General features: G+C 28.5%; 3 protein-coding genes across 4 annotated transcripts; 1 reads left to right on the forward strand and 2 right to left on the reverse strand.

Moving 5' to 3' along the window:
• Window positions 1-1,465: 1,465 nt before the first annotated feature.
• LOC100162197 (membrane-bound transcription factor site-2 protease) lies at window positions 1,466-4,974 on the reverse strand. The gene is made up of 7 exons (XM_008187203.3): window positions 4,846-4,974; window positions 4,484-4,710; window positions 3,990-4,283; window positions 3,829-3,932; window positions 3,494-3,734; window positions 2,945-3,125; window positions 1,466-2,864 (listed from the first exon to the last, which is right to left on the reverse strand). The coding sequence occupies exons 2-7, from the start codon at window positions 4,556-4,558 to the stop codon at window positions 2,269-2,271; spliced, it is 1,491 nt and encodes a 496-aa protein (XP_008185425.1). The 5' UTR covers window positions 4,559-4,710; window positions 4,846-4,974; the 3' UTR covers window positions 1,466-2,268.
• A 25-nt stretch (window positions 4,975-4,999) lies between these two features.
• On the forward strand, window positions 5,000-14,666 carry LOC100165609 (sorting nexin-like). Of its 2 annotated transcripts, XM_008187198.3 has the most exons (5): window positions 5,000-5,195; window positions 5,273-5,725; window positions 5,815-5,910; window positions 13,750-13,874; window positions 14,122-14,666. In XM_008187198.3, exons 2-5 carry the CDS (start codon window positions 5,564-5,566, stop codon window positions 14,225-14,227), a joined length of 489 nt encoding a protein of 162 aa, XP_008185420.1. In that variant the 5' UTR covers window positions 5,000-5,195; window positions 5,273-5,563; the 3' UTR covers window positions 14,228-14,666.
• On the reverse strand, window positions 8,868-11,658 carry LOC100164264 (anaphase-promoting complex subunit 5). Its single transcript, XM_001950370.5, has 2 exons — window positions 10,830-11,658; window positions 8,868-10,767 (listed from the first exon to the last, which is right to left on the reverse strand). Exons 1-2 carry the CDS (start codon window positions 11,379-11,381, stop codon window positions 9,037-9,039), a joined length of 2,283 nt encoding a protein of 760 aa, XP_001950405.2. The 5' UTR covers window positions 11,382-11,658; the 3' UTR covers window positions 8,868-9,036.
• Window positions 14,667-15,425: the final 759 nt, after the last annotated feature.

Consider the following 15,425-nt stretch of genomic DNA (forward strand, 5'->3'; position numbering starts at 1 on the left):
GTGTTGCACAGCAAGTTGGGGGATAAATTATTATTGTACCATCGTTTTAAACAGGTTAGAATACGTAAGTAGAAAAAAAATAACAAAAATAGTCCTCCGCGTGGCATTATAGTAGTGTTGCGCGCATGCGCATAAACGTCAAATCGCAAACTTTGGAAGGCCATAACTTCTAAAATAATAGTTTCCGGGAAAAAAAAATTACACCATCGTTTTAAGCATAAAAAACCAAGTCTTTTGAAAAAAAAGAATTTGAAAATCGTGAGGGGGTTGGTAAAGTAGATTTGTTCCCTTATTTTTTTTCGTTAACTCGTTAAGTTAAAAGTTAACTTTGAAAAAAAAGTAACTTAACTTAGTGTAAAGTTAAAACTTGCTAATTTGCAAAAATAAAAAATTCCAGTCATATTATATGGTTAATTAGATAGTTTTTCTTTACGTCCAAGAAAATTACTGGGTAAATTTAAAATGATACATCAAAGTAAAAACACATTCAAAAATTTGCGTTATTCTTCGGACGAAAATTAACTTAATTTAGATATTTTTGAAATAAAATTAATTTGAAGTTAACACGTTAATCTTGAAAAAAAGTAACTTATTAAGTTAAAAGTTAATTTGAAAAAAAAAGTAACGAGTTAATTAACTTAACGTCTTAACTTTAATTTTAATTTTTAACTCGTTAATGCCCAGCCTTGCTTTTTGGTATTGAATACTTTGGTTTTTTATATCAAACATTTTATTTTTATTCGAAATAATTGGGTGGAAAAATATTTTTGTCAACTACAATAATAGAATAATAGTAGTTTTATTTAGTATTCTGTATTTCTGTGTTAGCTAAAGGCTGAAGGTTTGTGAAAATAGTTATTGAATAACAATATTCCCTTTAAACTATTAGCTAACTATATTAGATAACCTACAACCTATGTTTATATTACGATAGTTAGAAACCCACTTTAAAAACCAAAAGTATTTGAAAAGTATTCCAAATACTTTTTCAGAGATTTGAGTAGTATTTGAAATACTATACAATTAAAGTATTTGAGTAGTATCTTAAATACTTAAAAAAAAATGTATTTGAGTATTTACTCAAGTACTTTTTAAAAGTATTCTTTACACGACTGCTCAACTCTCAACAGACAATGTATAGTCTATAATATATATTTATAGACTCTATATAGACAACTGTAAATCGTTGTCTGTCTCTGAAAGGGCACGGATACAAAAGTGGTTTAGCACAATTTTTTTTTAAAAAACCAGTATTCAATCGTTTACTGGCAACCAACAGTTTTTGGAAGCAGTTATCACTTAATCGGTAACCTGTAATTTTGAATATGGTACCGCTTATAACAGGACCATTATTATCCAATTTTTTTTCGGTTAGCGCTAATGGGATTAATTTAGTAACTGTTTCAAGCCCTGGGCTTAAAATTACCTTTCAATAAACTTCCAGGATTAAAAAGACAACATTTTGTAAAAATGAAACATACAATTTTATTGAAGAATAATTACAAGTACAGTCATATAGCAATAACAGAAAATAATATAGCTATAAAAATTTCAATTGATTCATATTATTAATTCAATAGAAATTATTTGGTAAAAGTATCATATAAATGAACCTTGTTTGTTATTTATAGACAAAATGACTAATAATATATTTTATAGGAATACAATTCTATAAATATATTACCTCCATAATAGTATATTAGTTACTAATATTATAAATATATAGGTACATGTTTGATATTTAATATTTACATAATAAATAAAATAAGACTAGGATAGTTATTTCACAAATATATTTGGACATTTGGTATCCAAACATAACAATTAAAAAAAGTAAGGTCAACAAGTTTCATTATTTTTTTATTGAAAATTGATCTAATTCAAAATATTTTAATATTCTATAATAATAAATATATGTTTTCAGTCATTAAATAAATATAATAATAATAATAATAATAAATTATGAACTTTAGCTTAAAAAATTATTTCAATAATAAAATGTTGAATGTATAATATCATAATACCTATTAATTCTTTAAGAAATATAGAACAGGCACTTGCTTAAGATTACATTAAAAAATCTACTATTAGAATAAGTTACATAGTATAAATATATAAAATACACATCTTATCAACTTCAGTTCAAACGTATTTTGAAAAATAATATAAATAATTACATTTTTGAAATTTGGTAAGAGTAATAATGTTGCCCCCTGACCATTAGTAGAAAGTAGGAACAATTAATAATATTAGGCAAACGGTACATGTCTAGTTTATAATTTTTATCAGAGACCAAAACCCTAATATCATATAAATAATCAATATTAAAGAACCAAAAATTGTCAAACAAATAGAAATTGCTAATCGGACACTCAAATGTTCAACGTGTTCCTTCAGCATTGTATTCACTAATACCCTTGATATTTTTTCTCCATCAAAATAAAAACACGGTATTACGTTTATGACGGCTAAACCTCCTGCAAACATTATTAGGTATTTACAAAATTTTTCAATGGATTCGGGTATACTATTTGGTAGATAATCAGTCTTGGGTACATATTGAGTAACAGATATGTATTGCAGTTCTGTAGGCTGTCCAAGAAATAAGACTTCATTTTTTTTTTCACGTTTGATAACCACAAGTTTATGATTCTTACGAATTGCAGGATAATAACAATGGGCTGATGTACATTGATTATCAGCATCACAGGGTGATGTTGACCTTTCTATAACTTTTCTAACATTTAAGCAGGAATGATTTGGTAGTTCTTGAGGATTGGACAGCGATTCAATATACTCGAAACACAAATTGGTCTTTGAGTTTGGATCGCAGCAGTTTATTATATATTCATCTACATAATGCACTAAAATAATTATTAATTTTTGGATTAGTAAATATTGAGTAATATAAAACATTTTGAAAAAATCATAATTTTATATTTACCTGGTTTTGTTTCGTCATGATGTTGAACAAATTCTGGTGATAAACAAAATCCAGAATCTACACTTGTCTTAGTGCGATTTAAACAATCTATCCATGAGTCAAAATCATGCACATCACAGTTCCCTAATTTTGTAATAACATCACCAGTTACTAGTCCTCCTTGCCCATTAACACCAGATTTCTAAAAACAAAAAATACACGGAAAATATCATTAATTTATTACCATATTATTGAATATTATAATAATAACAATTTTAAAATTTTTATAATGGAATTTTAAAATTATGCGACTATGTTGTAGGACACCAAATAATCTATATTATATTATGTTAAATAGTAACACACAATTACACAAAACCAAAAAGGTAGTATTAAAATGAATAATGGAATATTTTTAGCTATTACTATTTGTATTTGGTGATACTTATTTGAAAGATAATATTATTCAAAATATATTGGTGTGGAATTTCTCTAAATAATGAGATTGCTTTAGTAAAAAGTTTAATTTAAAACTACCCAAAGTAAAATATTTGTTTGACTGCTGATTACCTGGTTTATTTGGGTGGTCATAACACCATGCCCAACTGTAAAAAATGGAAACAACATATATGGTAAGAGCCATAAAACAAGATAGGCCATTAGAGCTTGAACTATATTATGCCACACGCCGGCTGACATAACTCGAAGCTGTTTGCTACTTGGCAACGAGGTAATGTCATCCAAATGAACATAAGCCACAGGTAAAATCAAAATAAACATTAAACCAACACCTTCCACATGCATGTCTTCCCTGTTCACAATAAAAACTCATGTTTAATAAGTGTTTATAGGAAATTATACGCGCACAAGTATGAGTAATAACTAATAATATAAAAATCAAATACCTGATTGCTGCTAATGCATGTCCTAGTTCATGGAAAACTGTCGAAAACATAAGTGCAAATATATAATAGCTTAAGTCTGACATTGGTAAATTGATCCCAGGTACCTGAAAATATATTTAATTAAGAAAAACTTTCTATAAAATAATGTATATTTCACTTACTATTGGTTCAAGAAATGTATCTTGCTGGTTGCCTGATGGTTCACTAGTAGGCTCCGTGAATATTTTTTTACACAATTGTGCTGAAGATACAATAACCAAACATATAGATGGTATAATCAAACAAATAGTAATCCAAGACCCAAAAGTGAACCAATTGGTTTGGAATTTTGGATGCCAAAACGACATTTTCAGTATAAGACGATTCAATGACGTTGTGTACCATCGTAATTGAAAAGGCCCAACACTTAATCCTGTCTTTTGTATTAACATCAAATATGGATAGTGTGAACAGGACTAAAATAAAAACATGCAAAAATATTATAACAATTGATAAAAATGTCTACTTTGGGCATTCTGTCAAACCAATTGACCGGTCTTTAGCCTCAAGATCTCCTACCAAGATTGGCAATTAGTTTATTAACGGCGATGATCAATTAAACAGAGGCACTCATCATATTATGCAAACTGCAAAATCATGACTAAACTTCACCCACCTTGAACGTGAAATCCAAAAACATAAGAGCGACGTAGAACGCCACGACGATGGCGATTAGAGCGAAAAAGTCCATGGCAGTCGTCCAGCCAAATAACGTCCAAGCAAAGGTTACCTAATTTATATTATTTCAATGACGGCGATGTCAATAACGCAACGGAAAGTGTAGTACGTGCCGTCGGTCCATGATCGGTCAGTCGATTTCAATGATGAACGTCAACTGAAACCCTAAGAAACGATTCGCAGGTGACAGTTAATTTATAAATTCGAAAAATCGAATAATGAATACAGAATAATGAATAATAGTAATAGTAATTACTAATTAATAATAAATAATATTAAATCGTTAAAATGGGTTGTTACTTGTTAGTTGTTTGGTTTGGTAAATATTTTTATCGGCAACAGCCGTGTCGCGCGCGCGCTCTCACTGTTATCAATGCTCATTATCAAGTCGAACAGTGTATAGTCGGTTGGCAAGCATGGCCATGCGTGTCATCCCGTCGTTATCTCGTCTCTCGATCATTTCCCGATTTTCACGACAGTGGTCGTGTTTGAGAATCCGCATTCCGCGGATATAAATTATTTAGTTTCTAAATTTGCCGTATTATAAATTATTTGATATTTCCTACCCATTATCATCGACGGCTCAATCGTCTCAAATCCCGAGTAATCGAAATTTGATCTTTTATTATTATTGCTACGAATTATATTGTGTACGTTTGTATTTATAATATACATATATATAAATATTATAATTCAATTCTTCAATTGTTGCGTTATCACGTCGTAGGCCGTCGACAAGAATTCTTCAGATCAACAGGAAATACCAATTATTCTGCGATAGTTTTTTTCCATTTCTGGTTTTTTTTTTTGTTCATTCAAGTCTGCCGGTTTTTGTCGTTACGTCATCGATTGCTGCTCCTGTTCTGGTGTACCGGTACCAAGGACGCCTTGATACTCCTCTTCCGCGCGAAATAAAAAAAAAACATTTTATCGCTCATCTCACGGGTACGATCGAGGCCCAACGATCGGCTGCTGTACTACCGTAAAAGGGACGTCTATAACAACTTAAAATAAAACGATGGTTGACACAGCTGAGGCTACCAGACGGTTGAACGTCAAGAAGCAAACATTGGATGATGCGTATGCGGCTCCGGCCAATTTTTTAGAAATTGATATATTGAACCCGATAACTCATGGTGTGGCCAAAAAACGATACACTGACTACGAAGTTCGCATGCGAGTGAGTTGTCTTGTATAAAGTTTAGGCGCTGTGTTGGGTAGAACATTTTACTGATGTCACTCATGTGACTACTCTTTGATTGTTTTTAGACAAACCTACCAGTGTTTAAGGTCAAAGAATCCAGTGTCCGTAGACGTTACAGTGATTTTGAATGGTTGCGCAATGAACTAGAACGAGACAGTAAGGTAATGTGTACTTCCAACTTATTCTAATATTACATATCATATATTATAGATAAACCTTTGTGGCTATATTATGAGTTATAAGTTATTATTCTTAGAATATTTGTCCTAATAGCTTATCTAAATAAATCTAAGCGCTTGATGAATTAAATAAATTTAAGTCAATATTACATTATTAGACTGTTTTTATTAGTAGGTAAAACTAATTTTGAAATTAAAAATAAGCAATTCATCTATAGTTTTAGTTTTGCACGGGTAAGAACCATTAAAGCTACATTCATAACTAGGACTGGGAATATAATGCCCTATAAAACCCTACAAATTCTAAATAATACACTAAAAAAATGCAGGTCAATTGTTTTTATTTTTTATAAATTGTAAAATATGAGTGATAAAAAGGCGATTAAAATAATTTTTCTATGACGTTTAACTTTTTAAACCACCTCAAGATTTCTTTGGGCTAAATTTTAACTTGGATTTCTTTTAATCTGAAAAGTCAATTATTTCCTTATATTTTTTAAACTATTTTGATGGATTAAAAAATTTATAAATCTGTATAAAACTCGCGTTAGCGTGTAAAATCTTAAAACAAAATTTAAAGTTAGAACTTTGAACCCAAAAACTCCAATAATGCCCTAAAAAATGAGGTTAAAATCATAAAATGCTAAATAAATTTTCTAATTCTCATTGAAAAGTAGATGTTACAGAGTTGTGATCAGGCAAGTATAGCAACCTCAGAAAAAAATGAAAAGTGCATCCAAATCCCAGCCCTAGTCATCACTAAGAAACAACATTTTTAAACTAAAAAAGAGAACTTTGCAAAGGCACAAATAGGGGGAGCTTTAGGGGCTAAGCCCCCCAAACATTTCCTACATTACACTGTTTGGAATTTGCGTCTATGGAATTTTGGCTGTGCAATATCGTTTTTATTTTTAAATTCTGAGTGGAACGATGAATGTATTGATTTTACAATGATGTGTTTTTTTTGTGTCTGTCGTCACGGTTTGTGGCAGTAAAACTGCTCCGATTTTCTGCAACAATATCTTGTTAGATGGGAAAGTGAATCTTTTGGTTGGTGCATTTAGGAGGTCGAATTTTAAAATTCCCAGTAGTTTTCAAAAGCAACAGGAAAAACAACATTAAAATTATGGAAAACGGGAATTTTTACGCAAAATCGATTTTGGTTTTGGGTGTATCTTTAAAACAAATGAACACTTTACATTTCCACTAGTTGTTTATATTTGCATTTACTATACACCATAAAATTTTGAATATATCTTGATTTTTTATTTTTATTTTTTTTTGAACATGTCAGTTTTCAATTTTATTAGTTTTTTTTTCTATAAGTACCAATAAAATGTTATTTGTTGGGTAAAAATGTATGAAAAGTTAATACAAGGCTCCTGATATATTGTTAATATTGTTACAATAGCAGTTGAAAAATAATAAAAATACATAGGCACAATTTTTTTTATAAGCATTTAAAGTTGAAATTTTGACAACATTTATCAAATTTAAAATTCAATAATTATTTTTCAGTTAAAAATTTATAAAATGTTCAACTTTTATAGCTAAGGATTGAAAATTTAAAACAAGGTTCACGTAAATAAATTATATATAAATTACTTTATTCACAATAATATCATCAAAATAATATACTTATTAATATCATAGGCGGGCTAACTGTTTTCGCTTAGCATCGTTTTTCTTATACAATGATATTATATCATTGAATTCAATTTTAACACCATCCATTGCAGTGACCTACTTTTAACCTACTGTACAGCAGAGCGACATCTACTTACCCACTTTTTTTGATATCACTTATACAAAAAATTCTTATTGTTTTAAAATCCATTATTGTTTTTGTTTTTCAAACGAATAACATTTTTAGAAGTTCAGATATCAAAAAAAATAAAACGATATCGCACAGCCCAAAGTTTTTTTTTTTACGTGGTAAAAATTTGTTTCTTAGTTACTAGCCTTCTTTGTACTTTCCCTCGCCAAAACAGTTATTGCTATGTTGTACATTTGTAAGACGGAGACAACACATGTGGGTGTAGTGTCCTTTTTAACAATTTTTTAGTTCCCTAGCATTTGTGTTATTATACTTCCAAATTCCAGTAGTCAAAAGACTGTAGAACTGATATTTATATGACTATAGGTAGTAAATTATTATGTTTTTAATTGATACATTTTTCATTAGAAATATTAGTACAATAATCATTGGTAATACGTAAATACAAACACTACATTTTAAATCATAAAAATATAAAAACCTGAATTATGCTTTCAAATTTAATTTGGTTATCTAAAGGAATACTTTGGCAATTTACAGATGCTGCTGGTGGTTAGTGTGTAAGTTTAAGACTAGTTTAACTTAACAAATTGTTGAGATTATAAAAAATAAAAAATATTAAATTATTGATAATTTAATCTATAGTAATTCTTATATTATTTTAACGAGTAAAACTTTAATTACACAAAAATTAAACTAAGAATGGAAAAATTAAATTTATAATATATCAAATTTCATATTTTCCTATCAGTTTTTTTTTTCACTTTTTATAATAAAATATTTATACTCAGATCTATATTTGGTGAAAAATTATTATCTTCCTTTGCACGCCTCTGCATTTAACCTCAAACATTTTTACCAGCATGACTTATCAATAATGTAAGTTAAATAAATAATAATAAATTGTTTTAAAAAAATACATTTAATCAACAATTATTTATTAATTAGCCATATACTTAATATTTCCTATAATACGTAGGTATTGCATAAATAAATAACCTTTTAATATTTATACTTACGGAATATGCATTTTTCTCATAAAATTATAATTTTTTTTTTACTCTCTTTAGAAACTGAACACCAATCTATTTTACTTTTGTTTAGTAATTTACATAGTATTAAAAAGTTGACGTTTAGTTGAATACTTGTATACAAAAATAACTAATGGACAAATAAAAATGTTTTATTTAGTTTCAATGTGAAAGAACAAAGTGCACATTTCTTAGTTACAACTTTAAATTTATTATATTATTACGAATTCAATACAATATCGTAATTTAGCATAAAAACAGTATACAAATATGTTTAATTATTTTGTATTGTATCATTCATTACTGTTGAACTTTGTATTCTTCCAAGTGCCTAAATTCCATTGCGTGCTTGTTTCGGTTTTGTTTCATATCCAATTCATCTGCTATTAATGCTTGTAAATATATTATTTCTTTTAACTCTGTGATAGCTTCTATTGATCGAAATTTTTCTGCAATTGTATTTAATTTATTATACATTTTATTTAAAAACTCTTGACTGTGATCAAACTCATCAACTATGTTAACCATCATCTTTGCTTTAATAATTTGTAAATCTATGTATGCCTTATCATAAACATTTATGCCACAATAAATATGTTGTTTTGTCTCTTGTAACAATCTTAATGCTTTATGGGGAAAATCATATTTCATCAAAACAATTGCTATCTCAACATTTATAATTGCAGTCATATACATCAAATGATATTCAATAGCTATCAATTTTGCGTCCATAAGTAAATTTAGAGCTGCACTTTCATTTGCTTTGGCAACAATTACGTATGCCCGCAATCTAGTTAGTACTGTGTTTTCATCGTTATTCTCCATTAACTCTTTTACCATATTAGTAGCTGTAACAAAGTCTTCTTTTTTCAAATACATCTCTCCTAATCGTAATAAACTTTCTGTTACATTTACAGACGCCATTTGTTTAGCTGCTAATTCTGCTTTAGGCCATTCTTCCTTATTCATAGCTAATGTAAAATTTAAATACTGTTCAGCCATTATCCAGAATTTACTATGTGTATATGGAAAAATATGGGAAACTTCATTGATTAATATGGGAGCAAGATAATAATCACCATGAGCAATCAAATCATTAATGATATTGCACATGGCTATACATTTACTTTCTATATTATAAACATCTTTGTTACACTGATCATGTTCTAAGACTAATAAAGAATGTATTGTTGATATACGTTGATAACCATATGTATTCCAAATTGCCGCTTTTTGTACATTATTTGTCATACGCAGATCAGTTAAACCATTGAAATAATTATATATTTCGCTTTTCTTTAATATTTCGAAGACTATTGCTGGAGTTTCAGCGTTTTCAACCAAATATTGAGCCATTGATTGTAAGCTAAATGAAGTGATCTGATGCAGTTCTAATTCTTTGCTTCTAGTTACCGAACATCTCAACATAGTTGACTTGTTCTTTTTACTCAATGTGTACATCCACATCAGTGCATGCTGTAAGCAAACATGGTCATTTACTTGATGAGCTACTGCTATACTTTCTTTCAAATAACTTATAGCTTCATCATTATGATTGAAAAATGCATTCAATATGGCCATATTGAGAGATGTATATTGATAACCTCTACTTTTTTCATCTAAATTTATAACCCTAAAAGTTTGACGACTAAAATAATGTTGTACACTATTTACTGCTCCACAATATTCTTTCACCCTCAAGCAATTAAGATAGTTTAAATAATGTACGTCAAAATGGTCAGGATTGGCTCTCAGAATGTCTTTTAGTTTTTCTTGTAGAATTGGGGGATCAAGGGCAACAGATTCATTAATTTTCAATAGTTTAACTTGTTGTGCAATAAAGAGTTCTACTTGTCGCGGAGACCAAGAACGAGCTTTATTGTACTTACTATTTTGATTAAAACTTGCCTGATAATTTATGTTAATCATTTCAATAATTTCATTGATTGTCTTGTTTATTTTTATCATTTCTACAGCTTCTGGACTAAGTTCTTCTTTGTCATTTGATCCCACTTTTTTGGTTTTGAGTCCCTGAAAAATTATTTTATGATATGAATGTTAGTAAACAAAATGTAGTTTGCCACAATTCTTACCGGAATTTTGTTTAATATTGTACTGCAATGGGTTTTTACTTCCTTTATAACAGCTTCAGTCTGTAAAAACTGCATTTTATTGAAGAATAACATTATACGTCGTAAAAATATGCCTACAGGACTACTGCCATTAACAATTTTCATTTGATGTACTTTTGGTAATCCGTTATCCAATGAGGTACCATCCATATTTTTGAACATTTCTGCTATAATATTTAGATTAGTATTAATCATATGATATACTTCCAAGTGAAAAGTTTCAATAAAGGTTTGAGGTAGTTGGTATTTTCCGCATGATATTAAATTGATTAATTCTCCAAACGTAAGATCAGGACATTGAATTAAGTGTAAGGCAAGCATACTAAATGTACGATGGAACTTTGAGGTTCGCACAGCATCAAATGGTCTGTCAATAGGTACTGGAAATCTCTTAGCATAGTCTCTTATGTAATGAGTTATTATTGTTAAAACAAGAATGTTATGAGTAGTAACGTTTTCTTGAATCTCATTTGCCGATGTGTTTGGTACAGCAGTAGTCTCTAAAAATGTCATTTTTTTAATTTGTGAGTTTGTGAGTCACTTGTTAAACTACATGACACTAGTTTTTTAATTTAAAATATTTATTTACTACGTAAACACTTAATATTAACTAAAATCACAGTAGTGAATTTAACAGAACAAAACATCCAAATTACAATTTGAATAGATAGCGACTCGCAAATGGTTACGAGTTATGAGCTGAATACTGTTTACTGATAAACTGAGCGTCTGAGCAACGAAACGAACAGACTGACGAGACAGTGTGGAATGGCGAATACTGACTTTTTTGTTATCGCCGATAGGTTTTAGCGTAAACATAATAAAAAAAAAACATGTTAAATATACTATTATTGTGGTAACACTGACAATCCAAAGATATTGTAAAATTACATTTTAAATCTTGAGCGGGAATAATTAGGGATTGAAATTGATAAGATGTTACGGGGGCGCTGTGTATCATTTATATTTTATATGTTACACACGATTAAAGATAGTATCTATAGCCGTGATGTTACATCACGATCTTAGAAGATACCACGATTTAATATATATTTGTAGGTATATCTTAAATCGTGGAAGATACTATCTTCTAAAACCGTGTTTTACATGTTCCCCGTTACAGATCCACCCCCCGCAGGCCTGATAATATAATTGATAAGCTTTTAATCTCCAATAAACTTATATATTAGTCACAAATACGTCAACTTATAAATCGCCAGATGTGGTTTGTGAAGATCATGCTCGGCAGCCTCAAACGAAATCTTATGCTGAAGCAGTCAAAATCGATAATTCTTCCGTTGAAGCCTTCTTTACTATTCTTTCACAATTTATATTTAATTTTAATTCCTTAATTAGCCCACTAATTTCCCTCCTTACCGAGGTTGTTCATAAACGGTTCTCTCCTTAGCTAAAATTTAGATTTAAAATTTATATATCTAACACTTATCTCTCTATTACCTTTATTATTTAATCACCACTGTATAATTTTTATTACATATATTATTACACTGTTTGTTTTGCAAACTAATAACCTTATATTATTTATATTGTTGTCATGTTATACGTATAATCTTAATCTATTATGTTATCTACTTACTCCCAATATTTATTATTTGGTATGCTATCTTTATTTTATTCGTATTATGTTATTACTATCCACATACTTTGTTATTATCTTTATAATTCAATTTTATTTCATAATTGTCGAACTATAATAGTATTTGCTGGAAGTTTTAAAATTAAAAAAAAAAAAAAAAAAAAAAAAAAAACTTATATATTTTTTTTACATTACTATTTTATCACAGATTATATTTAATTATATTAAATACTAGCTGATCGCGCGCACTTCGCTGCCCATTAAAAATGCCAACTCTATATAAACAATATGTTTTATTTTATAATATAACGGTTACTATAACGACAATTTTAAAACAATGGCAACCAATAAAACTTAATATTATAATAACTTTGAAACCCACGGCAACCATTTATGAACAAAAATTTCCATCGGAAATCTCAAAATCCATGTTTGAACACCTTCCGGGGATGGTCATCTACCTTTTTAAATTAGCCATCTTCTGCCCAGATGTCTAACCTATCTCTGTACCAAATGATCTCGTGTCATAGATAATAAAGATATGGATAAGCCACGCCTATGTTAAATATATTTGAGGCAGCGTTCCTGTAGGGGAAGGCAATTGAGGCTCCTTTATATTGATAGTCGATACTCGATTTAGGTACCTATATTTTATTTGGCCTCAATTGTTTCCCTCGAAGACCGCTGTTAAGACCATTATGTCCTTTCCATATCTTTATTATCTATGTCCCGTGTACATCGTTGTCTGGCAACCAATAATTTATAAACAAAAATTTCTCAAAATCCCTATGTGAGCATCTCCCGGGGCTGGTCCTTTCCCTTTTAAATTAATCTAGCTTCTGTCCAGAAATGTAATCTATCTCTGTACCAAATGATGCCGTCAAGTGCCCGGCAACAAATAATTATTATTATAATAGCTTGAAAAGCCATGGTAACCATGGCAACCAAAGGACGCACACACACACTAACAGACAAACATTCTATCTCCTGCCGGGTTTAGTTGTCATGACACACAGACAGACATACAATCATTTTTATATTATATATTGACAATAAAATGCGTGGATTTATCTTACGAGAATTATATAAGAAAACCAAAAAATATTACTATGTTAAAAATTGGGTGGTATTAGTTTAAAACAAAATAATTGTATAACTGTATTAGTTCAAAAAAATGTTGTTTATTTAAATGGAACAAAAAATATTTAAAAATAGCCCATCTAATACAGTGATTTATTAAACTACGTTGATTGTGTTTTCTTAATATCAAAATGTGTTTTTCAGATTGTTGTACCTCCTTTACCTGGTAAGGCATGGAAAAGACAAATGCCGTTCCGAAATGATGATGGTATATTTGAAGAAGAATTTATTGAAGAACGGCGAAAAGGCCTTGAAGTTTTTATAAACAAGTATATTTTTACTTATTAAATTTAATATTTATTACATACATAATATTCTGATATCTATATTATTTATTATTATGAAATAGAAATAATACCACCATAGTTTCAATTAATAGGTACATTTTATAAATAAATAAAAACATAATTTATGGTATTTAACAATGCTATTAAATATAAAAGTATAGATATTTATTATTTATTAATGGTATTATTTTATCCATCATTAATTGCATTTTTGTATTCTTGATTTCAGAATTGCTGGCCATCCATTGGCACAAAATGAAAGATGTCTACACATATTCCTACAAGAACCAGTAATTGATAAAAGTTATGTGCCGGGTAAAATCAGAAATACTTAAGTTAGGGTTAGTCAACATCTCCACCGATTATGCCTCTAAATGTTATTTTTATTTCGCCAATGAATTCTACACAATTTTCGAATCATTTGTTTGTCCCAACAATACCCTAAAATAGATATCTTTTTTATTAGCAATTATTAATATTTTTAATAATTTTTATTGTCATTTATATTTTATTTTTATTTAAAAAAATCTCATTGTACTCAAACATTTATTTTAGAATTATGTTACAACATCCCTAAATGGAACTATGTTATTTTAGTGTCTGAATTACAGGTATGTTTATTGTTTATTGGTTATTAATATATTTTAATATAAGTTTAGAAACATACCTAATAAATTTAATTATGAATGGATATATATATAACATATAATATTATTATTATTGTATTTAAAAAATTATAAAAAAATAAATAAATCATTTATATTATATAAAATATTTTTGCTATTAATGCTTTCGTATTATTTTTTTAACATTTTCTTAAACATGTCTATAAAGATTATCTGACTCTTAATTTTAACTCTAATAAATTTAGGTCAATCCAACCTTCGGATTTTAGTACGATTAAAGATATATCTTTAATCGTGGATTTTAGGCATATTATTGTAAACAATTGTCAAATTTTGTTTTACTTTTATATCCGCCTGAGCTCTAACAGCTTAACTGAGCTAAAACAATTAATATTGTTACTAGTAAAAAAAATGTAATTAATCACAAACAGAACAAGTGATACTGTATTAAATAACAATAAAAATATATACACAGCAAACGCCTACAAAGCCATCTGTTTGTAGATAATGGGCTAAATATTGACCATCTTACAATTTACATATTGATGGTAAACATTTGAATTCAATGGTTAAAAGCAGGGATGGAAAACATTTTTAAAAAACGGAAAAAACACAAAAAATTAAAATAATTATCAAAACAAAAACGAAAAACAACTGAAAAACGATAACAAAAAATCCCAAAAATCGAAAAAAATTTAATAACGAAATCGAAAACGAAAATAAATTATAGTATTATACATTATTAAATTATTTATACCACGAAAAAAAAAAAATTTGAAAAATATTTCACTTATCTTTACTTTTTAATCTTTAACTTTAAAAACATTTTAATTTTGATTTAAAATTTAAATAAGTACTAAGAATAATTAATTTTAATTTTGAACTTTTAAGTGATTTTTCTATATTG

This window comes from Acyrthosiphon pisum, chromosome A2 (assembly GCF_005508785.2).
Source record: "Acyrthosiphon pisum isolate AL4f chromosome A2, pea_aphid_22Mar2018_4r6ur, whole genome shotgun sequence".
NCBI lineage: Eukaryota > Metazoa > Arthropoda > Insecta > Hemiptera > Aphididae > Acyrthosiphon > Acyrthosiphon pisum.

Excerpts from the sequence above, each read along its gene's own strand:
- LOC100162197 (XM_008187203.3), bottom strand. The coding sequence starts at position 4,558 with ATGGACTTTTTCGCTCTAATCGCCATCGTCGTGGCGTTCTACGTCGCT. Across the intron at positions 3,933-3,989 it reads ATACATTTCTTGAACCAATA|GTACCTGGGATCAATTTACC; the intron begins GTAAGTGAAATA and ends ATATATTTTCAG. Across the intron at positions 3,735-3,828 it reads CATGCATTAGCAGCAATCAG|GGAAGACATGCATGTGGAAG; the intron begins GTATTTGATTTT and ends TATTGTGAACAG.
- LOC100165609 (XM_008187198.3), top strand. The coding sequence starts at position 5,564 with ATGGTTGACACAGCTGAGGCTACCAGACGGTTGAACGTCAAGAAGCAA. Across the intron at positions 5,911-13,749 it reads AACTAGAACGAGACAGTAAG|ATTGTTGTACCTCCTTTACC; the intron begins GTAATGTGTACT and ends TGTGTTTTTCAG. Across the intron at positions 13,875-14,121 it reads CTTGAAGTTTTTATAAACAA|AATTGCTGGCCATCCATTGG; the intron begins GTATATTTTTAC and ends TCTTGATTTCAG.
- LOC100164264 (XM_001950370.5), bottom strand. The coding sequence starts at position 11,381 with ATGACATTTTTAGAGACTACTGCTGTACCAAACACATCGGCAAATGAG. Across the intron at positions 10,768-10,829 it reads CAATATTAAACAAAATTCCG|GGACTCAAAACCAAAAAAGT; the intron begins GTAAGAATTGTG and ends ATAATTTTTCAG.